General features: G+C 52.6%; 1 protein-coding gene across 11 annotated transcripts in view; it reads right to left on the bottom strand.

Annotated features, from left to right (window-relative positions):
* Nucleotides 1-25,477, bottom strand: part of LOC139584203 (tight junction protein ZO-1-like) — a 284,921-nt gene that overhangs the window by 20,690 nt on the left and 238,754 nt on the right. For all 11 annotated transcript variants that reach the window (XM_071415765.1, XM_071415767.1, XM_071415768.1 and 8 more), the window contains 5 exons: nucleotides 21,586-21,805; nucleotides 20,325-20,509; nucleotides 18,644-18,739; nucleotides 18,428-18,510; nucleotides 746-956 (listed from right to left, as the gene is read on the bottom strand). In XM_071415765.1, coding sequence (XP_071271866.1) covers nucleotides 746-956; nucleotides 18,428-18,510; nucleotides 18,644-18,739; nucleotides 20,325-20,509; nucleotides 21,586-21,805 — 795 coding nt within the window. The remainder of the gene's footprint in view (nucleotides 1-745; nucleotides 957-18,427; nucleotides 18,511-18,643; nucleotides 18,740-20,324; nucleotides 20,510-21,585; nucleotides 21,806-25,477) is intronic.

Here is a 25,477-nt window from a genome sequence, read left to right as displayed (position 1 = left end):
TAAGCATGATGCTACTAGTTAGCATGATGCTACTAGTTAACATGATGCTACTAGTTAGCATGATGCTACTAGTTAGCATGATGCTACTAGTTAGCATGATGCTACTAGTTAGCATGATGCTACTAGTAAACATGATGCTACTAGTAAACATGATGCTACTAGTTAGCATGATGCTACTAGTTAGCATGATGCTACTAGTTAGCATGATAATAGCATGTTAACAATTCAACTCAAGGGTCAAAGAATGGATCCCTGAGGGACTCTACAAGATATCAATTCACTTTTCTTAACATGCTGCTTTAATTAAACCAAGCAAACAAATGGTTGAATACTTAGGTTTATGATAGAGAACAGTTTGTGTATGCAAACAGCCGGGTATCTAATAGGGCCAAGATATTTTGTGGAGTTCCTCAGGGATACATTCTCGGACCCTTGTTATTTTAGAAACACTTAATTTGAACTATACCTCATAATATTGTCAGAAACGTGACATAACAAATGCCCCTCCTTTTACTCACTGGTGAAAAGGGGATGGTTGTTCTTCCTTAGTTTCAGGGCTCTCTCTACTCACCTCCCACCCTCTCTCCCCCACCTCCTCTCTTCCCATCTCTCCCTTCCATCTTCCCCCTCTCTACTCACTGGTGAAAAGGGGATGGTTGTTCTTCCTTAATTTCAGGGCTCTCTCTACTCACCTCCCACCCTCTCTCCCCCACCTCTCCCTTCCATCTTCCCCCTCTCTACTCACTGGTGAAGAGATGGTGGTTGTTCTTCCTTAATTTCAGGGCTCTCTCGTAGAGTTTCCGGGCGGACTTCCTGGACTCGGAACAGAGCCTAGTTCTCATGTTCTTGACCCCCTGCTTGTTGTCTGGATTCAAGAACACTACGATGGGGTACCACTGGGCGTAGTTCAGACGGTCTACTGCGTTGGGGGTGATGTCCAGCACTGCATGTTTGTCCTATATACCAGAAAAAACATCACTTACATAATCTATTCCTCCTACTGGGGCAAAGGGCCTCAACACAGTCAGTATTCCTCCTACAGGAACAGAGGGCCTCAACACAGTCAGTATTCCTCCTACAGGAACAGAGGGCCTCAACACAGTCAGTATTCCTCCTACAGGAGCAGAGGGCCTCAACACAGTCAGTATTCCTCCTACAGGAACAGAGGGCCTCAACACAGTCAGTATTCCTCCTACAGGAGCAGAGGGCCTCAACACAGTCAGTATTCCTCCTACTGGAGCAGAGGACCTCAACACAGTCAGTATTCCTCCTACAGGAGCAGAGGGCCTCAACACAGTCAGAATTCCTCCTACAGGAGCAGAGGGCCTCAACACAGTCAGTATTCCTCCTACTGGAGCAGAGGGCCTCAACACAGTCAGTATTCCTCCTACAGGAGCAGAGGGCCTCAACACAGTCAGTATTCCTCCTACTGGAGCAGAGGGCCTCAACACAGTCAGTATTCCTCCTACAGGAGCAGAGGGCCTCAACACAGTCAGACTTCCTCCTACAGGAGCAGAGGGCCTCAACACAGTCAGTATTCCTCCTACTGGAGCAGAGGGCCTCAACACAGTCAGACTTCCTCCTACAGGAGCAGAGGGCCTCAACACAGTCAGTATTCCTCCTACAGGAGCAGAGGGCCTCAACACAGTCAGACTTCCTCCTACAGGAGCAGAGGGCCTCAACACAGTCAGACTTCCTCCTACTGGAGCAGAGGGCCTCAACACAGTCAGTATTCCTCCTACTGGAGCAGAGGGCCTCAACACAGTCAGTATTCCTCCTACAGGAGCAGAGGGCCTCAACACAGTCAGTATTCCTCCTACTGGAGCAGAGGGCCTCAACACAGTCAGACTTCCTCCTACTGGAGCAGAGGGCCTCAACACAGTCAGACTTCCTCCTACAGGAGCAGAGGGCCTCAACACAGTCAGTATTCCTCCTACAGGAGCAGAGGGCCTCAACACAGTCAGTATTCCTCCTACAGGAGCAGAGGGCCTCAACACAGTCAGTATTCCTCCTACTGGAGCAGAGGGCCTCAACACAGTCAGTATTCCTCCTACAGGAGCAGAGGGCCTCAACACAGTCAGACTTCCTCCTACAGGAGCAGAGGGCCTCAACACAGTCAGTATCCCTCCTACAGGAGCAGAGGGCCTCAACACAGTCAGACTTCCTCCTACTGGAGCAGAGGGCCTCAACACAGTCAGTGTTCCTCCTACTGGAACAGAGGGCCTCAACACAGTCAGACTTCCTCCTACTGGAGCAGAGGGCCTCAACACAGTCAGTATTCCTCCTACTGGAGCAGAGGGCCTCAACACAGTCAGTATTCCTCCTACTGGAGCAGAGGACCTCAACACAGTCAGTATTCCTCCTACAGGAGCAGAGGGCCTCAACACAGAATTCCTCCTACTGGAGCAGAGGGCCTCAACACAGTCAGTATTCCTCCTACAGGAGCAGAGGGCCTCAACACAGTCAGTATTCCTCCTACAGGAGCAGAGGGCCTCAACACAGTCAGAATTCCTCCTACTGGAGCAGAGGGCCTCAACACAGTCAGTGTATCTCCTACTGGAGCAGAGGGCCTCAACACAGTCAGTATTCCTCCTACTGGAGCAGAGGGCCTCAACACAGTCAGTATTCCTCCTACAGGAGCAGAGGGCCTCAACACAGTCAGACTTCCTCCTACAGGAGCAGAGGGCCTCAACACAGTCAGACTTCCTCCTACTGGAGCAGAGGGCCTCAACACAGTCAGTATTCCTCCTACAGGAGCAGAGGGCCTCAACACAGTCAGTATTCCTCCTACAGGAGCAGAGGGCCTCAACACAGTCAGTATTCCTCCTACTAGAGCAGAGGGCCTCAACACAGTCAGTATTCCTCCTACTGGAGCAGAGGGCCTCAACACAGTCAGTATTCCTCCTACTGGAGCAGAGGGCCTCAACACAGTCAGTATTCCTCCTACAGGAGCAGAGGGCCTCAACACAGTCAGTATTCCTCCTACTGGAGCAGAGGGCCTCAACACAGTCAGTATTCCTCCTACAGGAGCAGAGGGCCTCAACACAGTCAGACTTCCTCCTACTGGAGCAGAGGGCCTCAACACAGTCAGTATTGCTCCTACTGGAGCAGTGGGCCTCAACACAGTCAGTATTCCTCCTACAGGAGCAGAGGGCCTCAACACAGTCAGTATTCCTCCTACTGGAGCAGAGGGCCTCAACACAGTCAGTATTCCTCCTACAGGAGCAGAGGGCCTCAACACAGTCAGTATTCCTCCTACAGGAGCAGAGGGCCTCAACACAGTCAGTATTCCTCCTACAGGAGCAGAGGGCCTCAACACAGTCAGTATTCCTCCTACAGGAGCAGAGGGCCTCAACACAGTCAGTATTCCTCCTACTGGAGCAGAGGGCCTCAACACAGTCAGTATTCCTCCTACAGGAGCAGAGGGCCTCAACACAGTCAGTATTCCTCCTACAGGAGCAGAGGGCCTCAACACAGTCAGAATTCCTCCTACTGGAGCAGAGGGCCTCAACACAGTCAGTGTATCTCCTACTGGAGCAGAGGGCCTCAACACAGTCAGTATTCCTCCTACTGGAGCAGAGGGCCTCAACACAGTCAGTATTCCTCCTACAGGAGCAGAGGGCCTCAACACAGTCAGACTTCCTCCTACAGGAGCAGAGGGCCTCAACACAGTCAGACTTCCTCCTACTGGAGCAGAGGGCCTCAACACAGTCAGTATTCCTCCTACAGGAGCAGAGGGCCTCAACACAGTCAGTATTCCTCCTACAGGAGCAGAGGGCCTCAACACAGTCAGTATTCCTCCTACTAGAGCAGAGGGCCTCAACACAGTCAGTATTCCTCCTACTGGAGCAGAGGGCCTCAACACAGTCAGTATTCCTCCTACTGGAGCAGAGGGCCTCAACACAGTCAGTATTCCTCCTACAGGAGCAGAGGGCCTCAACACAGTCAGTATTCCTCCTACTGGAGCAGAGGGCCTCAACACAGTCAGTATTCCTCCTACTGGAGCAGAGGGCCTCAACACAGTCAGTATTCCTCCTACTGGAGCAGAGGGCCTCAACACAGTCAGTATTGCTCCTACTGGAGCAGTGGGCCTCAACACAGTCAGTATTCCTCCTACAGGAGCAGAGGGCCTCAACACAGTCAGTATTCCTCCTACTGGAGCAGAGGGCCTCAACACAGTCAGTATTCCTCCTACAGGAGCAGAGGGCCTCAACACAGTCAGTATTCCTCCTACAGGAGCAGAGGGCCTCAACACAGTCAGACTTCCTCCTACAGGAGCAGAGGGCCTCAACACAGTCAGACTTCCTCCTACAGGAGCAGAGGGCCTCAACACAGTCAGTATTCCTCCTACAGGAGCAGAGGGCCTCAACACAGTCAGTATTCCTCCTACTAGAGCAGAGGGCCTCAACACAGTCAGTATTCCTCCTACTGGAGCAGAGGGCCTCAACACAGTCAGTATTCCTCCTACTGGAGCAGAGGGCCTCAACACAGTCAGTATTCCTCCTACAGGAGCAGAGGGCCTCAACACAGTCAGTATTCCTCCTACTGGAGCAGAGGGCCTCAACACAGTCAGTATTCCTCCTACTGGAGCAGAGGGCCTCAACACAGTCAGTATTCCTCCTACTGGAGCAGAGGGCCTCAACACAGTCAGTATTGCTCCTACTGGAGCAGTGGGCCTCAACACAGTCAGTATTCCTCCTACAGGAGCAGAGGGCCTCAACACAGTCAGTATTCCTCCTACTGGAGCAGAGGGCCTCAACACAGTCAGTATTCCTCCTACAGGAGCAGAGGGCCTCAACACAGTCAGTATTCCTCCTACAGGAGCAGAGGGCCTCAACACAGTCAGTATTCCTCCTACAGGAGCAGAGGGCCTCAACACAGTCAGTGTATCTCCTACTGGAGCAGAGGGCCTCAACACAGTCAGTATTCCTCCTACTGGAGCAGAGGGCCTCAACACAGTCAGTATTCCTCCTACAGGAGCAGAGGGCCTCAACACAGTCAGACTTCCTCCTACAGGAGCAGAGGGCCTCAACACAGTCAGTATTCCTCCTACTGGAGCAGAGGGCCTCAACACAGTCAGACTTCCTCCTACAGGAGCAGAGGGCCTCAACACAGTCAGTATTCCTCCTACAGGAGCAGAGGGCCTCAACACAGTCAGACTTCCTCCTACAGGAGCAGAGGGCCTCAACACAGTCAGACTTCCTCCTACTGGAGCAGAGGGCCTCAACACAGTCAGACTTCCTCCTACAGGAGCAGAGGGCCTCAACACAGTCAGTATTCCTCCTACTGGAGCAGAGGGCCTCAACACAGTCAGTATTCCTCCTACAGGAGCAGAGGGTCTCAACACAGTCAGTATTCCTCCTACTGGAGCAGAGGGCCTCAACACAGTCAGACTTCCTCCTACTGGAGCAGAGGGCCTCAACACAGTCAGACTTCCTCCTACAGGAGCAGAGGGCCTCAACACAGTCAGTATTCCTCCTACAGGAGCAGAGGGCCTCAACACAGTCAGACTTCCTCCTACAGGAGCAGAGGGCCTCAACACAGTCAGTATTCCTCCTACAGGAGCAGAGGGCCTCAACACAGTCAGACTTCCTCCTACAGGAGCAGAGGGCCTCAACACAGTCAGACTTCCTCCTACTGGAGCAGAGGGCCTCAACACAGTCAGACTTCCTCCTACAGGAGCAGAGGGCCTCAACACAGTCAGTATTCCTCCTACTGGAGCAGAGGGCCTCAACACAGTCAGTATTCCTCCTACAGGAGCAGAGGGCCTCAACACAGTCAGTATTCCTCCTACTGGAGCAGAGGGCCTCAACACAGTCAGTATTCCTCCTACAGGAGCAGAGGGCCTCAACACAGTCAGACTTCCTCCTACAGGAGCAGAGGGCCTCAACACAGTCAGACTTCCTCCTACAGGAGCAGAGGGCCTCAACACAGTCAGTATTCCTCCTACTGGAGCAGAGGGCCTCAACACAGTCAGTATTCCTCCTACAGGAGCAGAGGGCCTCAACACAGTCAGTATTCCTCCTACTGGAGCAGAGGGCCTCAACACAGTCAGTATTCCTCCTACTGGAGCAGAGGACCTCAACACAGTCAGTATTCCTCCTACAGGAGCAGAGGGCCTCAACACAGAATTCCTCCTACTGGAGCAGAGGGCCTCAACACAGTCAGTATTCCTCCTACAGGAGCAGAGGGCCTCAACACAGTCAGTATTCCTCCTACAGGAGCAGAGGGCCTCAACACAGTCAGAATTCCTCCTACTGGAGCAGAGGGCCTCAACACAGTCAGTGTATCTCCTACTGGAGCAGAGGGCCTCAACACAGTCAGTATTCCTCCTACTGGAGCAGAGGGCCTCAACACAGTCAGTATTCCTCCTACAGGAGCAGAGGGCCTCAACACAGTCAGTATTCCTCCTACTGGAGCAGAGGGCCTCAACACAGTCAGTATTCCTCCTACAGGAGCAGAGGGCCTCAACACAGTCAGACTTCCTCCTACAGGAGCAGAGGGCCTCAACACAGTCAGTATTCCTCCTACAGGGGCAGAGGGCCTCAACACAGTCAGACTTCCTCCTACAGGAGCAGAGGGCCTCAACACAGTCAGACTTCCTCCTACTGGAGCAGAGGGCCTCAACACAGTCAGTATTCCTCCTACAGGAGCAGAGGGCCTCAACACAGTCAGTATTCCTCCTACAGGAGCAGAGGGCCTCAACACAGTCAGTATTCCTCCTACTAGAGCAGAGGGCCTCAACACAGTCAGTATTCCTCTTACTGGAGCAGAGGGCCTCAACACAGTCAGTATTCCTCCTACTGGAGCAGAGGGCCTCAACACAGTCAGTATTCCTCCTACAGGAGCAGAGGGCCTCAACACAGTCAGTATTCCTCCTACTGGAGCAGAGGGCCTCAACACAGTCAGTATTCCTCCTACTGGAGCAGAGGGCCTCAACACAGTCAGTATTCCTCCTACTGGAGCAGAGGGCCTCAACACAGTCAGTATTGCTCCTACTGGAGCAGTGGGCCTCAACACAGTCAGTATTCCTCCTACAGGAGCAGAGGGCCTCAACACAGTCAGTATTCCTCCTACTGGAGCAGAGGGCCTCAACACAGTCAGTATTCCTCCTACAGGAGCAGAGGGCCTCAACACAGTCAGTATTCCTCCTACAGGAGCAGAGGGCCTCAACACAGTCAGTATTCCTCCTACAGGAGCAGAGGGCCTCAACACAGTCAGTGTATCTCCTACTGGAGCAGAGGGCCTCAACACAGTCAGTATTCCTCCTACAGGAGCAGAGGGCCTCAACACAGTCAGTATTCCTCCTACAGGAGCAGAGGGCCTCAACACAGTCAGTATTCCTCCTACAGGAGCAGAGGGCCTCAACACAGTCAGTGTATCTCCTACTGGAGCAGAGGGCCTCAACACAGTCAGTATTCCTCCTACTGGAGCAGAGGGCCTCAACACAGTCAGTATTCCTCCTACAGGAGCAGAGGGCCTCAACACAGTCAGACTTCCTCCTACAGGAGCAGAGGGCCTCAACACAGTCAGTATTCCTCCTACTGGAGCAGAGGGCCTCAACACAGTCAGACTTCCTCCTACAGGAGCAGAGGGCCTCAACACAGTCAGTATTCCTCCTACAGGAGCAGAGGGCCTCAACACAGTCAGACTTCCTCCTACAGGAGCAGAGGGCCTCAACACAGTCAGACTTCCTCCTACTGGAGCAGAGGGCCTCAACACAGTCAGACTTCCTCCTACAGGAGCAGAGGGCCTCAACACAGTCAGTATTCCTCCTACTGGAGCAGAGGGCCTCAACACAGTCAGTATTCCTCCTACAGGAGCAGAGGGTCTCAACACAGTCAGTATTCCTCCTACTGGAGCAGAGGGCCTCAACACAGTCAGACTTCCTCCTACTGGAGCAGAGGGCCTCAACACAGTCAGACTTCCTCCTACAGGAGCAGAGGGCCTCAACACAGTCAGTATTCCTCCTACAGGAGCAGAGGGCCTCAACACAGTCAGACTTCCTCCTACAGGAGCAGAGGGCCTCAACACAGTCAGTATTCCTCCTACAGGAGCAGAGGGCCTCAACACAGTCAGACTTCCTCCTACAGGAGCAGAGGGCCTCAACACAGTCAGACTTCCTCCTACTGGAGCAGAGGGCCTCAACACAGTCAGACTTCCTCCTACAGGAGCAGAGGGCCTCAACACAGTCAGTATTCCTCCTACTGGAGCAGAGGGCCTCAACACAGTCAGTATTCCTCCTACAGGAGCAGAGGGCCTCAACACAGTCAGTATTCCTCCTACTGGAGCAGAGGGCCTCAACACAGTCAGTATTCCTCCTACAGGAGCAGAGGGCCTCAACACAGTCAGACTTCCTCCTACAGGAGCAGAGGGCCTCAACACAGTCAGACTTCCTCCTACAGGAGCAGAGGGCCTCAACACAGTCAGTATTCCTCCTACTGGAGCAGAGGGCCTCAACACAGTCAGTATTCCTCCTACAGGAGCAGAGGGCCTCAACACAGTCAGTATTCCTCCTACTGGAGCAGAGGGCCTCAACACAGTCAGTATTCCTCCTACTGGAGCAGAGGACCTCAACACAGTCAGTATTCCTCCTACAGGAGCAGAGGGCCTCAACACAGAATTCCTCCTACTGGAGCAGAGGGCCTCAACACAGTCAGTATTCCTCCTACAGGAGCAGAGGGCCTCAACACAGTCAGTATTCCTCCTACAGGAGCAGAGGGCCTCAACACAGTCAGAATTCCTCCTACTGGAGCAGAGGGCCTCAACACAGTCAGTGTATCTCCTACTGGAGCAGAGGGCCTCAACACAGTCAGTATTCCTCCTACTGGAGCAGAGGGCCTCAACACAGTCAGTATTCCTCCTACAGGAGCAGAGGGCCTCAACACAGTCAGTATTCCTCCTACTGGAGCAGAGGGCCTCAACACAGTCAGTATTCCTCCTACAGGAGCAGAGGGCCTCAACACAGTCAGACTTCCTCCTACAGGAGCAGAGGGCCTCAACACAGTCAGTATTCCTCCTACAGGGGCAGAGGGCCTCAACACAGTCAGACTTCCTCCTACAGGAGCAGAGGGCCTCAACACAGTCAGACTTCCTCCTACTGGAGCAGAGGGCCTCAACACAGTCAGTATTCCTCCTACAGGAGCAGAGGGCCTCAACACAGTCAGTATTCCTCCTACAGGAGCAGAGGGCCTCAACACAGTCAGTATTCCTCCTACTAGAGCAGAGGGCCTCAACACAGTCAGTATTCCTCCTACTGGAGCAGAGGGCCTCAACACAGTCAGTATTCCTCCTACTGGAGCAGAGGGCCTCAACACAGTCAGTATTCCTCCTACAGGAGCAGAGGGCCTCAACACAGTCAGTATTCCTCCTACTGGAGCAGAGGGCCTCAACACAGTCAGTATTCCTCCTACTGGAGCAGAGGGCCTCAACACAGTCAGTATTCCTCCTACTGGAGCAGAGGGCCTCAACACAGTCAGTATTGCTCCTACTGGAGCAGTGGGCCTCAACACAGTCAGTGTATCTCCTACTGGAGCAGAGGGCCTCAACACAGTCAGTATTCCTCCTACAGGAGCAGAGGGCCTCAACACAGTCAGTATTCCTCCTACAGGAGCAGAGGGCCTCAACACAGTCAGTATTCCTCCTACAGGAGCAGAGGGCCTCAACACAGTCAGTGTATCTCCTACTGGAGCAGAGGGCCTCAACACAGTCAGTATTCCTCCTACAGGAGCAGAGGGCCTCAACACAGTCAGACTTCCTCCTACAGGAGCAGAGGGCCTCAACACAGTCAGTATTCCTCCTACTGGAGCAGAGGGCCTCAACACAGTCAGACTTCCTCCTACAGGAGCAGAGGGCCTCAACACAGTCAGTATTCCTCCTACAGGAGCAGAGGGCCTCAACACAGTCAGACTTCCTCCTACAGGAGCAGAGGGCCTCAACACAGTCAGACTTCCTCCTACTGGAGCAGAGGGCCTCAACACAGTCAGACTTCCTCCTACAGGAGCAGAGGGCCTCAACACAGTCAGTATTCCTCCTACTGGAGCAGAGGGCCTCAACACAGTCAGTATTCCTCCTACAGGAGCAGAGGGCCTCAACACAGTCAGTATTCCTCCTACTGGAGCAGAGGGCCTCAACACAGTCAGACTTCCTCCTACTGGAGCAGAGGGCCTCAACACAGTCAGACTTCCTCCTACAGGAGCAGAGGGCCTCAACACAGTCAGTATTCCTCCTACAGGAGCAGAGGGCCTCAACACAGTCAGACTTCCTCCTACAGGAGCAGAGGGCCTCAACACAGTCAGTATTCCTCCTACAGGAGCAGAGGGCCTCAACACAGTCAGACTTCCTCCTACAGGAGCAGAGGGCCTCAACACAGTCAGACTTCCTCCTACTGGAGCAGAGGGCCTCAACACAGTCAGACTTCCTCCTACAGGAGCAGAGGGCCTCAACACAGTCAGTATTCCTCCTACTGGAGCAGAGGGCCTCAACACAGTCAGTATTCCTCCTACAGGAGCAGAGGGCCTCAACACAGTCAGTATTCCTCCTACTGGAGCAGAGGGCCTCAACACAGTCAGTATTCCTCCTACAGGAGCAGAGGGCCTCAACACAGTCAGACTTCCTCCTACAGGAGCAGAGGGCCTCAACACAGTCAGTATTCCTCCTACAGGAGCAGAGGGCCTCAACACAGTCAGACTTCCTCCTACAGGAGCAGAGGGCCTCAACACAGTCAGACTTCCTCCTACTGGAGCAGAGGGCCTCAACACAGTCAGTATTCCTCCTACAGGAGCAGAGGGCCTCAACACAGTCAGACTTCCTCCTACTGGAGCAGAGGGCCTCAACACAGTCAGTATTCCTCCTACTGGAACAGAGGGCCTCAACACAGTCAGACTTCCTCCTACTGGAGCAGAGGGCCTCAACACAGTCAGTATTCCTCCTACTGGAGCAGAGGGCCTCAACACAGTCAGTATTCCTCCTACTGGAGCAGAGGACCTCAACACAGTCAGTATTCCTCCTACAGGAGCAGAGGGCCTCAACACAGTCAGAATTCCTCCTACTGGAGCAGAGGGCCTCAACACAGTCAGTATTCCTCCTACAGGAGCAGAGGGCCTCAACACAGTCAGTATTCCTCCTACAGGAGCAGAGGGCCTCAACACAGTCAGTATTCCTCCTACAGGAGCAGAGGGCCTCAACACAGTCAGACTTCCTCCTACAGGAGCAGAGGGCCTCAACACAGTCAGTATTCCTCCTACAGGAGCAGAGGGCCTCAACACAGTCAGACTTCCTCCTACAGGAGCAGAGGGCCTCAACACAGTCAGACTTCCTCCTACTGGAGCAGAGGGCCTCAACACAGTCAGTATTCCTCCTACAGGAGCAGAGGGCCTCAACACAGTCAGTATTCCTCCTACAGGAGCAGAGGGCCTCAACACAGTCAGTATTCCTCCTACTGGAGCAGAGGGCCTCAACACAGTCAGTATTCCTCCTACAGGAGCAGAGGGCCTCAACACAGTCAGAATTCCTCCTACTGGAGCAGAGGGCCTCAACACAGTCAGTATTCCTCCTACAGGAGCAGAGGGCCTCAACACAGTCAGTATTCCTCCTACTGGAGCAGAGGACCTCAACACAGTCAGTATTCCTCCTACAGGAGCAGAGGGCCTCAACACAGTCAGAATTCCTCCTACTGGAGCAGAGGGCCTCAACACAGTCAGTATTCCTCCTACAGGAGCAGAGGGCCTCAACACAGTCAGTATTCCTCCTACTGGAGCAGAGGGCCTCAACACAGTCAGTATTCCTCCTACAGGAGCAGAGGGCCTCAACACAGTCAGACTTCCTCCTACAGGAGCAGAGGGCCTCAACACAGTCAGTATTCCTCCTACAGGAGCAGAGGGCCTCAACACAGTCAGACTTCCTCCTACTGGAGCAGAGGGCCTCAACACAGTCAGACTTCCTCCTACTGGAGCAGAGGGCCTCAACACAGTCAGTATTCCTCCTACAGGAGCAGAGGGCCTCAACACAGTCAGTATTCCTCCTACAGGAGCAGAGGGCCTCAACACAGTCAGTATTCCTCCTACTGGAGCAGAGGGCCTCAACACAGTCAGTATTCCTCCTACTGGAGCAGAGGGCCTCAACACAGTCAGTATTCCTCCTACTGGAGCAGAGGGCCTCAACACAGTCAGTATTCCTCCTACAGGAGCAGAGGGCCTCAACACAGTCAGTATTCCTCCTACTGGAGCAGAGGGCCTCAACACAGTCAGTATTCCTCCTACTGGAGCAGAGGGCCTCAACACAGTCAGTATTCCTCCTACTGGAGCAGAGGGCCTCAACACAGTCAGTATTCCTCCTACTGGAGCAGTGGGCCTCAACACAGTCAGTATTCCTCCTACAGGAGCAGAGGGCCTCAACACAGTCAGTATTCGTCCTACTGGAGCAGAGGGCCTCAACACAGTCAGTATTCCTCCTACAGGAGCAGAGGGCCTCAACACAGTCAGTATTCCTCCTACAGGAGCAGAGGGCCTCAACACAGTCAGTATTCCTCCTACAGGAGCAGAGGGCCTCAACACAGTCAGTTTTCCTCCTACTGGAGCAGAGGGCCTCAACACAGTCAGTATTCCTCCTACAGGAGCAGAGGGCCTCAACACAGTCAGTATTCCTCCTACAGGAGCAGAGGGCCTCAACACAGTCAGTATTCCTCCTACAGGAGCAGAGGGCCTCAACACAGTCAGTATTCCTCCTACAGGAGCAGAGGGCCTCAACACAGTCAGTATTCCTCCTACTGGAGCAGAGGGCCTCAACACAGTCAGTATTCCTCCTACTGGAGCAGAGGGCCTCAACACAGTCAGTGTATCTCCTACAGGAGCAGAGGGCCTCAACACAGTCAGTATTCCTCCTACAGGAGCAGAGGGCCTCAACACAGTCAGTATTCCTCCTACTGGAGCAGAGGGCCTCAACACAGTCAGTATTCCTCCTACAGGAGCAGAGGGCCTCAACACAGTCAGTATTCCTCCTACAGGAGCAGAGGGCCTCAACACAGTCAGTATTCCTCCTACTGGAGCAGAGGGCCTCAACACAGTCAGTGTATCTCCTACAGGAGCAGAGGGCCTCAACACAGTCAGTATTCCTCCTACAGGAGCAGAGGGCCTCAACACAGTCAGTATTCCTCCTACTGGAGCAGAGGGCCTCAACACAGTCAGTATTCCTCCTACAGGAGCAGAGGGCCTCAACACAGTCAGTATTCCTCCTACAGGAGCAGAGGGCCTCAACACAGTCAGTATTCCTCCTACAGGAGCAGAGGGCCTCAACACAGTCAGTATTCCTCCTACAGGAGCAGAGGGCCTCAACACAGTCAGTATTCCTCCTACTGGAACAGAGGGCCTCAACACAGTCAGTATTCCTCCTAGAGGAGCAGAGGGCCTCAACACAGTCAGTATTCCTCCTACTGGAACAGAGGGCCTCAACACAGTCAGTATTCCTCCTAGAGGAGCAGAGGGCCTCAACACAGTCAGAATTCCTCCTACTGGAGCAGAGGGCCTCAACACAGTCAGTATTCCTCCTACAGGAGCAGAGGGCCTCAACACAGTCAGTATTCCTCCTACAGGAGCAGAGGGCCTCAACACAGTCAGTATTCCTCCTACTGGAGCAGAGGGCCTCAACACAGTCAGACTTCCTCCTACTGGAGCAGAGGGCCTCAACACAGTCAGACTTCCTCCTACAGGAGCAGAGGGCCTCAACACAGTCAGTATTCCTCCTACAGGAGCAGAGGGCCTCAACACAGTCAGACTTCCTCCTACAGGAGCAGAGGGCCTCAACACAGTCAGTATTCCTCCTACAGGAGCAGAGGGCCTCAACACAGTCAGACTTCCTCCTACAGGAGCAGAGGGCCTCAACACAGTCAGACTTCCTCCTACTGGAGCAGAGGGCCTCAACACAGTCAGACTTCCTCCTACAGGAGCAGAGGGCCTCAACACAGTCAGTATTCCTCCTACTGGAGCAGAGGGCCTCAACACAGTCAGTATTCCTCCTACAGGAGCAGAGGGCCTCAACACAGTCAGTATTCCTCCTACTGGAGCAGAGGGCCTCAACACAGTCAGTATTCCTCCTACAGGAGCAGAGGGCCTCAACACAGTCAGACTTCCTCCTACAGGAGCAGAGGGCCTCAACACAGTCAGTATTCCTCCTACAGGAGCAGAGGGCCTCAACACAGTCAGACTTCCTCCTACAGGAGCAGAGGGCCTCAACACAGTCAGACTTCCTCCTACTGGAGCAGAGGGCCTCAACACAGTCAGTATTCCTCCTACAGGAGCAGAGGGCCTCAACACAGTCAGACTTCCTCCTACTGGAGCAGAGGGCCTCAACACAGTCAGTATTCCTCCTACTGGAACAGAGGGCCTCAACACAGTCAGACTTCCTCCTACTGGAGCAGAGGGCCTCAACACAGTCAGTATTCCTCCTACTGGAGCAGAGGGCCTCAACACAGTCAGTATTCCTCCTACTGGAGCAGAGGACCTCAACACAGTCAGTATTCCTCCTACAGGAGCAGAGGGCCTCAACACAGTCAGAATTCCTCCTACTGGAGCAGAGGGCCTCAACACAGTCAGTATTCCTCCTACAGGAGCAGAGGGCCTCAACACAGTCAGTATTCCTCCTACAGGAGCAGAGGGCCTCAACACAGTCAGTATTCCTCCTACAGGAGCAGAGGGCCTCAACACAGTCAGACTTCCTCCTACAGGAGCAGAGGGCCTCAACACAGTCAGTATTCCTCCTACAGGAGCAGAGGGCCTCAACACAGTCAGACTTCCTCCTACAGGAGCAGAGGGCCTCAACACAGTCAGTATTCCTCCTACAGGAGCAGAGGGCCTCAACACAGTCAGTATTCCTCCTACAGGAGCAGAGGGCCTCAACACAGTCAGTATTCCTCCTACTGGAGCAGAGGGCCTCAACACAGTCAGTATTCCTCCTACAGGAGCAGAGGGCCTCAACACAGTCAGAATTCCTCCTACTGGAGCAGAGGGCCTCAACACAGTCAGTATTCCTCCTACAGGAACAGAGGGCCTCAACACAGTCAGTATTCCTCCTACTGGAGCAGAGGACCTCAACACAGTCAGTATTCCTCCTACAGGAGCAGAGGGCCTCAACACAGTCAGAATTCCTCCTACTGGAGCAGAGGGCCTCAACACAGTCAGTATTCCTCCTACAGGAGCAGAGGGCCTCAACACAGTCAGTATTCCTCCTACTGGAGCAGAGGGCCTCAACACAGTCAGTATTCCTCCTACAGGAGCAGAGGGCCTCAACACAGTCAGACTTCCTCCTACAGGAGCAGAGGGCCTCAACACAGTCAGTATTCCTCCTACAGGAGCAGAGGGCCTCAACACAGTCAGTATTCCTCCTACTGGAACAGAGGGCCTCAACACAGTCAGACTTCCTCCTACTGGAGCAGAGGGCCTCAACACAGTCAGTATTCCTCCTACAGGAGCAGAGGGCCTCAACACAGTCAGACTTCCTCCTACTGGAGCAGAGGGCCTCAACACAGTCAGTATTCCTCCTACAGGAGCAGAGGGCCTCAACACAGTCAGTATTCCTCCTACAGGAGCAGAGGGCCTCAACACAGTCAGTATTCCTCCTACTGGAGCAGAGGGCCTCAACACAGTCAGTATTCCTCCTACTGGAGCAGAGGGCCTCAACACAGTCAGTATTCCTCCTACTGGAGCAGAGGGCCTCAACACAGTCAGTATTCCTCCTACAGGAGCAGAGGGCCTCAACACAGTCAGTATTCCTCCTACTGGAGCAGAGGGCCTCAACACAGTCAGTATTCCTCCTACTGGAGCAGAGGGCCTCAACACAGTCAGTATTCCTCCTACTGGAGCAGAGGGCCTCAACACAGTCAGTATTCCTCCTACTGGAGCAGTGGGCCTCAACACAGTCAGTATTCCTCCTACAGGAGCAGAGGGCCTCAACACAGTCAGTATTCCTCCTACTGGAGCAGAGGGCCTCAACACAGTCAGTATTCCTCCTACAGGAGCAGAGGGCCTCAACACAGTCAGTATTCCTCCTACAGGAGCAGAGGGCCTCAACACAGTCAGTATTCCTCCTACAGGAGCAGAGGGCCTCAACACAGTCAGTTTTCCTCCTACTGGAGCAGAGGGCCTCAACACAGTCAGTATTCCTCCTACAGGAGCAGAGGGCCTCAACACAGTCAGTATTCCTCCTACAGGAGCAGAGGGCCTCAACACAGTCAGTATTCCTCCTACAGGAGCAGAGGGCCTCAACACAGTCAGTATTCCTCCTACAGGAGCAGAGGGCCTCAACACAGTCAGTATTCCTCCTACTGGAGCAGAGGGCCTCAACACAGTCAGTATTCCTCCTACTGGAGCAGAGGGCCTCAACACAGTCAGTGTATCTCCTACAGGAGCAGAGGGCCTCAACACAGTCAGTATTCCTCCTACAGGAGCAGAGGGCCTCAACACAGTCAGTATTCCTCCTACTGGAGCAGAGGGCCTCAACACAGTCAGTATTCCTCCTACAGGAGCAGAGGGCCTCAACACAGTCAGTATTCCTCCTACAGGAGCAGAGGGCCTCAACACAGTCAGTATTCCTCCTACTGGAGCAGAGGGCCTCAACACAGTCAGTGTATCTCCTACAGGAGCAGAGGGCCTCAACACAGTCAGTATTCCTCCTACAGGAGCAGAGGGCCTCAACACAGTCAGTATTCCTCCTACTGGAGCAGAGGGCCTCAACACAGTCAGTATTCCTCCTACAGGAGCAGAGGGCCTCAACACAGTCAGTATTCCTCCTACAGGAGCAGAGGGCCTCAACACAGTCAGTATTCCTCCTACAGGAGCAGAGGGCCTCAACACAGTCAGTATTCCTCCTACAGGAGCAGAGGGCCTCAACACAGTCAGTTTTCCTCCTACTGGAGCAGAGGGCCTCAACACAGTCAGTATTCCTCCTACAGGAGCAGAGGGCCTCAACACAGTCAGTATTCCTCCTACAGGAGCAGAGGGCCTCAACACAGTCAGTATTCCTCCTACAGGAGCAGAGGGCCTCAACACAGTCAGTATTCCTCCTACAGGAGCAGAGGGCCTCAACACAGTCAGTATTCCTCCTACTGGAGCAGAGGGCCTCAACACAGTCAGTATTCCTCCTACTGGAGCAGAGGGCCTCAACACAGTCAGTGTATCTCCTACAGGAGCAGAGGGCCTCAACACAGTCAGTATTCCTCCTACAGGAGCAGAGGGCCTCAACACAGTCAGTATTCCTCCTACTGGAGCAGAGGGCCTCAACACAGTCAGTATTCCTCCTACAGGAGCAGAGGGCCTCAACACAGTCAGTATTCCTCCTACAGGAGCAGAGGGCCTCAACACAGTCAGTATTCCTCCTACTGGAGCAGAGGGCCTCAACACAGTCAGTATTCCTCCTACTGGAGCAGAGGGCCTCAACACAGTCAGTGTATCTCCTACAGGAGCAGAGGGCCTCAACACAGTCAGTATTCCTCCTACAGGAGCAGAGGGCCTCAACACAGTCAGTATTCCTCCTACTGGAGCAGAGGGCCTCAACACAGTCAGTATTCCTCCTACAGGAGCAGAGGGCCTCAACACAGTCAGTATTCCTCCTACAGGAGCAGAGGGCCTCAACACAGTCAGTATTCCTCCTACAGGAGCAGAGGGCCTCAACACAGTCAGTATTCCTCCTACAGGAGCAGAGGGCCTCAACACAGTCAGTATTCCTCCTACTGGAACAGAGGGCCTCAACACAGTCAGTATTCCTCCTAGAGGAGCAGAGGGCCTCAACACAGTCAGAATTCCTCCTACTGGAGCAGAGGGCCTCAACACAGTCAGTATTCCTCCTACAGGAGCAGAGGGCCTCAACACAGTCAGTATTCCTCCTACAGGAGCAGAGGGCCTCAACACAGTCAGACTTCCTCCTACAGGAGCAGAGGGCCTCAACACAGTCAGTATTCCTCCTACAGGAGCAGAGGGCCTCAACACAGTCAGTATTCCTCCTACAGGAGCAGAGGGCCTCAACACAGTCAGTATTCCTCCTACTGGAACAGAGGGCCTCAACACAGTCAGTATTCCTCCTACAGGAGCAGAGGGCCTCAACACAGTCAGAATTCCTCCTACTGGAGCAGAGGGCCTCAACACAGTCAGTATTCCTCCTACTGGAGCAGAGGGCCTCAACACAGTCAGTATTCCTCCTACTGGAGCAGAGGGCCTCAACACAGTCAGTGTACCTCCAGTGAATCCTGTTCTCTTTTCATCATAAGTGGAATAGAAAATGGACAACAAAGACAACATTTGAAAAAGCTATTCTGCATCACCAAAAATGTCAAAAGAAAACGTCATTCCACAACAATTGTGGATAAGAAAACCCCGAAATTCCTCAAATCAAAATGAGTCCTATTGAAATGAGTGACTGTTTGTGTAAAAGGCAAACTCACTCTGTCGATGATCTGTTTGATGGTGTGGAGACGGATGATTCCAGAACTACGCTGGTCTTTCCCCGCGTCTCTCGGTTCACTCTCTGGAACACACGAGAAGGAACAGTTTCATTGCATAGTTCTTTAATCGTTCCTATAATTAACTAGTTTTAATGGAATTCTAGAAAACTAAATCACAGCGTGTGGAATGTCATTTTGATACACTTCGTTACTCACTCGCGAGCTCAAACAGATCGGGCTCCTCTCGGGAGAGTTTCTCTCGTGCCACGTCTGCGATGGGTCCAAATATCACCACAGGCCTCAGGAAACCAGCTGGACAAAACACCCCACAACAGAAGACCATCATAGTACATTAGACTGAGTGGGAGGATTAGTGATTTTGTGTGATTTTTTATTTGGCTCTCCATTAGCTGTGGAAGAAGCAACAGATATTCTTCCTGGTGTCCACACCAAAACGACAAGAACAGTAACACAAATGTATAACTAAAACTACACAACTAAAGAAAAGAGATATTCTAAAACTATTAACAATTGTTTCATTATAAAAACAGCGTAACATTTAGTAAAAGCAGAATATTTGGGTCAGGATTGTGTAGCAGTAAACTGTAGTGTTACATTCCAGGGGTCTTTTCTCCCCTCTATCAATTGAAAGACAATATTTATAGTTGGCGCTACGTTATGAAAGATCACCGCTATTAGAGACAGGTTAAGATTTACAAGAGTTGCTAGGGAGGAGGGGCTAGGGAGGAGAGGTTAGGGAGGAGAGGTTAGGGAGGAGAGGTTAGGGAGGAGGGGCTGAGGGAGGAGGGGCTGAGGGAGGAGGGGCTTAGGGAGGAGGGGCTGAGGGAGGAGGGGCTAGGGAGGAGGGCTGAGGGAGGAGGGCTGAGGGAGGAGGGGCTTAGGGAGGAGGGGCTGAGGGAGGAGAGGTTAGGGAGGAGGGGCTGAGGGAGGAGAGGTTAGGGAGATGGGGCTTAGGGAAGAGGGGCTGAGGGAGGAGAGGTTAGGGAGGAGGGGCTGAGGGAGGAGAGGTTAGGGAGATGGGGCTTAGGGAAGAGGGGCTGAGGGAGGAGGGGCTGAGGGAAGAGGGGCTGAGGGAAGAGGGGCTGAGGGAAGATGGGCTTAGGGAGGAGGGGCTAGGGAGGAGGGGCTGAGGGAGGAGAGGTTAGGGAGGAGGGGCTAGGGAGGAGGGGCTGAGGGAAGAGGGGCTGAGGGAGGAGGGGCTTAGGGAGGAGGGGCTGAGGGAGGAGAGGTTAGGGAGGAGGGGCTGAGGGAAGAGGGGCTTAGGGAGGAGGGGCTGAGGGAGGAGGGGCTGAGGGAGGAGGGGCTGAGGGAAGAGCGGCTGAGGGAAGAGGGGCTTAGGGAGGAGGGGCTAGGGAGGAGGGTTTAAGGGGGAGGGGCTGAGGGAAGACGGTTTAGGGAGGAGGGGCTGAGGGAGGAGAGGTTAGGGAGGAGGGCTGAGGGAGGAGGGACTGAGGGGCTGAGGGAGGAGGGGCTGAGGGAGGAGAGGTTAGGGAGGAGGGCTGAGGGAGGAGGGTTTAGGGAGGAGGGGCTGAGGGAGGGGATAGGGAGGAGAGGTTAGGGAGGAGGGCTGAGGGAGGAGGGTTTAGGGAGGAGGGTTTAGGGAGGAGGGTTTAGGGAGGAGGGGCTGAGGGAGGAGGGTTTAGGGAGGAGGGGCTGAGGGAGGAGGGGCTGAGGGAGGAGAGTTTAGGGAGGAGGGGCTGAGGGAGAAGGGTTTAGGGAGGAGGGGCTGAGGGAAGAGAGTTTAGGGAGGAGGGGCTGAGGGAGAAGGGGCTGAGGGAGGAGGGTTTAGGGAGGAGGGGCTGAGGGAGGAGGCTTTATGTGTTACAAGCACATATAAGCATTTATAATGTGTTATTACAAGGCAAGTCATCCTCACCTTCTCTAAGCACCACCCTCTCGTATGCGGGGAACTTGGACTGGACGGGCTGGGCCGACAGGTCCTCTCTGCTCTTCCTCAGGTTCCTCTTGGAGCTCCTCAGGCCCCTGAACCTCCAGAAGTCTGCCCTGTCGCCCCCTGCTGTCTTGGGGAGGCTGTACTGCACGCTGGACAGCTGCTCCGCTCTGGAGACAGATAGAGGAGAGGGAGTTGGATAACTAACTAACTCGATAACTAACTCGATAACTAACCCTAACCCTGCTGTCTTGGGGAGGATGTATTTCACACCCAGAGTGGAGAGAAGTTTGTTATTCTCTGTAAAAGAGAATGAGATTCGGTCTCCCGAGTGGTGCAGTGGTTTAAGGCAGTCCAGGTTCTGTCGCAGCCGGGCCGTGACCCGGAGACCCATGGGGCGGCACAACATTGGCCCAGTATCGTCCGGGTTAGGGGAGGGGTTTGGCCGGCCGGGATGTTCTTGTCTCATCGCGCTCTAGCGACTCCTGTGGTGGGCCGGGCGCAGTGCACGCTGACACGGTCACCAGCTGTACGGTGTTTCCTCCGACACGTTGGTGCGGCTGGCTTCCGGGTTAAGTGGACATTGTGTCAAGAAGCAGTGCGGCTTGGTTGGGTCGTGTTTCGGAGGACGCACGGCTCTCGACCTTCGCCTATCCCGAGTCCGTACGGGAGTTGCAGCGATGAGACAAGACTGTAACCACCAATTGGATACCACGGAATTGGGGAGAAAAGGGTGTACAAAAAATTATTATAAAAAAAAAGGACGAGATTTAGTTCTCTGTATAACTCAGATGATGAAGGTCTATTGATTGAAATGTCGGTGAAAAATATGCATGACATTTTCGGGGAATCAAAATCACCGGGGGTGCTGGAGTTGCTTTTCTATTCAGAACAAGAGAATGAGAGGGACAGACAAATAACATTTGATTTGACAGAGTTATCGGTAGAGACACCTCTGTAGAGGGCTTTCATGTGTCTGTGACACTGTCCAGGAAACTTGGCACGGCTAACGTCAATACTGCCAACACAGAGGCACTTACACGGCAATGATTATCATAACAAATGTGGTTAAAGCTACGAGAGGACAACGTGACGTTAACATTGTTACGATGACTTGTGACCAGTGTGAATCTTCCCCTTATTGTTTTAATCCATTTACATGATTGTCTAAAAAAAACAGGTAAGTTATACAGAACACATTCTGTTTTCAAATAAACAAAACTGATTTTTTGAGTGTCATCATCACCTGTTCTTGTTAGGTATGATGCCTCTCTCGACTTCCTGGTGGTTCTTCCCGATGCGGATGGCCAGCCAGGAGCCCAGCTTGCCGTTGTACAGGGTGTCCACCACTCTGAACACCTCTCCCTTGTTGAAGCTCAGGCCGTACGGAGACTCCTTCTCATACTCAAAGTGGGTCCGGATGTAGAACGAGTCGCCCACATCAGACTCCACGATCCGCCGGTACACTGGACCAGAACACAGACTGAGTTTGAGTATCAGAGTTAGAGACAGAGAGTTGAGAGAGAGACCGAGTCAGAGACAGAGACAGAGTTAGAGACAGAGTTAGAGACAGAGACAGAGTCAGAGACAGAGAGTTAAGAGAGAGACAGAGTCAGAGACAGAGTTAGAGACAGAGAGTTAAGAGACAGAGTCAGAGACAGAGTCAGAGACAGAGTCAGAGACAGAGAGTTAAGAGAGAGACAGAGACAGAGAGTTAAGAGAGAGACAGAGTCAGAGACAGAGTTAGAGACAGAGAGTTAAGAGAGAGAGTCAGAGACAGAGAGTTAAGAGAGAGACAGAGTCAGAGACAGAGAGTTAAGAGAGAGACAGAGACAGAGTCAGAGACAGAGTTAGAGACAGAGAGTTAAGAGAGAGACAGAGACAGAGTCAGAGACAGTCAGAGACAGAGAGTTAAGAGAGAGACAGAGACAGAGAGTTAAGAGAGAGAGAGAGAGAGTCAGAGACAGAGTTAGAGACAGAGTCAGAGAGTTAAGAGAGAGACAGAGTCAGAGACAGAGTCAGAGACAGAGTTAGAGACAGAGTTAGAGACAGAGAGTTAAGAGAGAGACAGAGTCAGAGACAGAGTTAGAGACAGAGTCAGAGACAGAGTTAGAGACAGAGTCAGAGACAGAGTCAGAGACAGAGTCAGAGTCAGAGACAGACAGAAAGGAGAGCAGAGCAATAGAGATACATCTCAGATGATGGAAGTTCAACGGGTCCCAATGTGCTTCTCTCCCATTACCTTGGCCCTAAGTATTTGATGATTGCAGATCTGTATGGTGGAAGATTCACCACTAAACTGATTGTACCTATCGGAACCCTCAGATAAACTGATTGTACCTATCGGAACCCTCAGATAAACTGATTGTACCTATCGGAACCCTCAGATAAACTGATTGTACCTATCGGAACCCTCAGATAAACTGATTGTACCTATCGGAACCCTCAGATAAACTGATTGTACCTATCGGAACCCTCAGATAAACTGATTGTACCTATCGGAACCCTCAGATAAACTGATTGTACCTATCGGAACCCTCAGATAAACTGATTGTACCTATCGGAACCCTCAGATAAACTGATTGTACCTATCGGAACCCTCAGATAAACTGATTGTACCTATCGGAACCCTCAGATAAACTGATTGTACCTATCGGAACCCTCAGATAAACTGATTGTACCTATCGGAACCCTCAAATAAACTGATTGTACCTATCGGAACCCTCAGATAAACTGATTGTACCTATCGGAACCTTCAGATCTGCAAATATTGATATTTAACAGTGTTTTTCAAACCTCTCCTCAGGGATTCCCAGACATAAAAAAAAAATATATTTTTTTTTTTAAATAGCTAGCCCTGAACTAGCTCCTCACCTGATTCAAGTAGTCATCGGCTTGATGATTAGTTGACCAGTTGAATCAGGTAAGCTAGCTGTGGAATAGTTCAAATACACGGACCGTCTGGGGATCCCCGAGGAGACGTTTGAAAAACCCTGGGAGGGATGGAGTGAAGGGGACCAGTCCTCAGTCTGTGATTCATCCAGTTGTTGCTTCCAGCCTACAAACAGAAACTAAAACAGCAAGCTCCCGCGCTCAGGTCTGTTCAACGCTGGTCCGACCAATCTGATTCCACGTTTCAAGACTGCGTCGATCACGTGGATTGGGATATGTTCCGCATTGCGTCCAACAACAACATTGACGAATACGCTGATTCGGTGAGCGAGTTCATTAGGAAGTGCATTGACGATGTCGTACCCACAGCAACGATTAAAACATTCCCAAACCAGAAACCGTGGATTGATGGCAGCATTCGCATGAAACTGAAAGCGCGAACCACTGCTTTTAACCAGGGCAAGGTGACCGGAAACATGACCGAATACAAACAGTGTAGCTATTCCCTCCGCAAGGCAATCAAACAAGCTAAGTGCCAGTATAGAGACAAAGTAGAGTCGCAATTCAACAGCTCAGACACAAGAGGTATGTGGCAGGGTCTACAGTCAATCACGGATTACAAAAAGAAAACCAGCCCCGCCGCGGACCAGGATGTCTTGCTCCCAGACAGACTAAATAACTTTTTTGCTCGCTTTGAGGACAATACAGTGCCACTGACACGGCCCGCTACCAAAACCTGCGGGCTCTCCTTCACTGCAGCCGAGGTGAGTAAAACATTTAAACGTGTTAACCCTCGCAAGGCTGCAGGCCCAGACGGCATTCCCAGCCGCGTCCTCAGAGCATGCGCAGACCAGCTGGCTGGTGTGTTTAAGGACATATTCAATCAATCCTTATCCCAGTCTGCTGTTCCCACATGCTTCAAGAGGGCCACCATTGTTCCTGTTCCCAAGAAAGCTAAGGTAACTGAGCTAAACGACTACCGCCCCGTAGCACTCACTTCCGTCATCATGAAGTGCTTTGAGAGACTAGTCAAGGACCATATCACCTCCACCCTACCTGACACCCTAGACCCACTCCAATTTGCTTACCGACCCAATAGGTCCACAGACGACGCAATCGCAACCACACTGCACACTGCCCTATCCCATCTGGACAAGAGGAATACCTATGTGAGAATGCTGTTCATCGACTACAGCTCAGCATTTAACACCATAGTACCCTCCAAACTCGTCATCAAGCTCGAGACCCTGGGTCTCGACCCCGCCCTGTGCAACTGGGTCCTGGACTTCCTGACGGGCCGCCCCCAGGTGGTGAGGGTAGGTAACAACATCTCCACCCCGCTGATCCTCAACACTGGGGCCCCACAAGGGTGCGTTCTGAGCCCTCTCCTGTACTCCCTGTTCACCCACGACTGCGTGGCCATGCACGCCTCCAACTCAATCATCAAGTTTGCGGACGACACTACAGTGGTAGGCTTGATTACCAACAACGACGAGACGGCCTACAGGGAGGAGGTGAGAGCCCTCGGAGTGTGGTGTCAGGAAAATAACCTCACACTCAACGTCAACAAAACAAAGGAGATGATTGTGGACTTCAGGAAACAGCAGAGGGAGCACCCCCCTATCCACATCGACGGGACAGTAGTGGAGAAGGTGGAAAGTTTTAAGTTCCTCGGTGTACACATCACGGACAAACTGAATTGGTCCACCCACACAGACAGCGTTGTGAAGAAGGCGCAGCAGCGCCTCTTCAACCTCAGGAGGCTGAAGAAATTCGGCTTGTCACCAAAAGCACTCACAAACTTCTACAGATGCACAATCGAGAGCATCCTGTCGGGCTGTATCACCGCCTGGTACGGCAACTGCTCCGCCCACAACCGTAAGGCTCTCCAGAGGGTAGTGAGGTCTGCGCAACGCATCACCGGGGGCAAACTACCTGCCCTCCAGGACACCTACACCACCCGATGTCACAGGAAGGCCATAAAGATCATCAAGGACAACAACCACCCGAGCCACTGCCTGTTCATCCCGCTATCATCCAGAAGGCGAGGTCAGTACAGGTGCATCAAAGCAGGGACCGAGAGACTGAAAAACAGCTTCTATCTCAAGGCCATCAGACTGTTAAACAGCCACCACTAACATTTAGTGGCCGCTGCCAACATACTGACTCAACTCCAGCCACTTTAATAATGGGAATTGATGGAAATTATGTAAAAATGTATCACTAGCCACTTTAAACAATGCCAC

This window comes from Salvelinus alpinus, chromosome 9 (genome assembly GCF_045679555.1).
Source record: "Salvelinus alpinus chromosome 9, SLU_Salpinus.1, whole genome shotgun sequence".
Taxonomy (NCBI): Eukaryota; Metazoa; Chordata; class Actinopteri; order Salmoniformes; family Salmonidae; genus Salvelinus; species Salvelinus alpinus.
The sequence above is the reverse complement of the archived record's forward strand: the minus strand, read 5'-3'. Positions and strand labels throughout refer to the sequence as shown.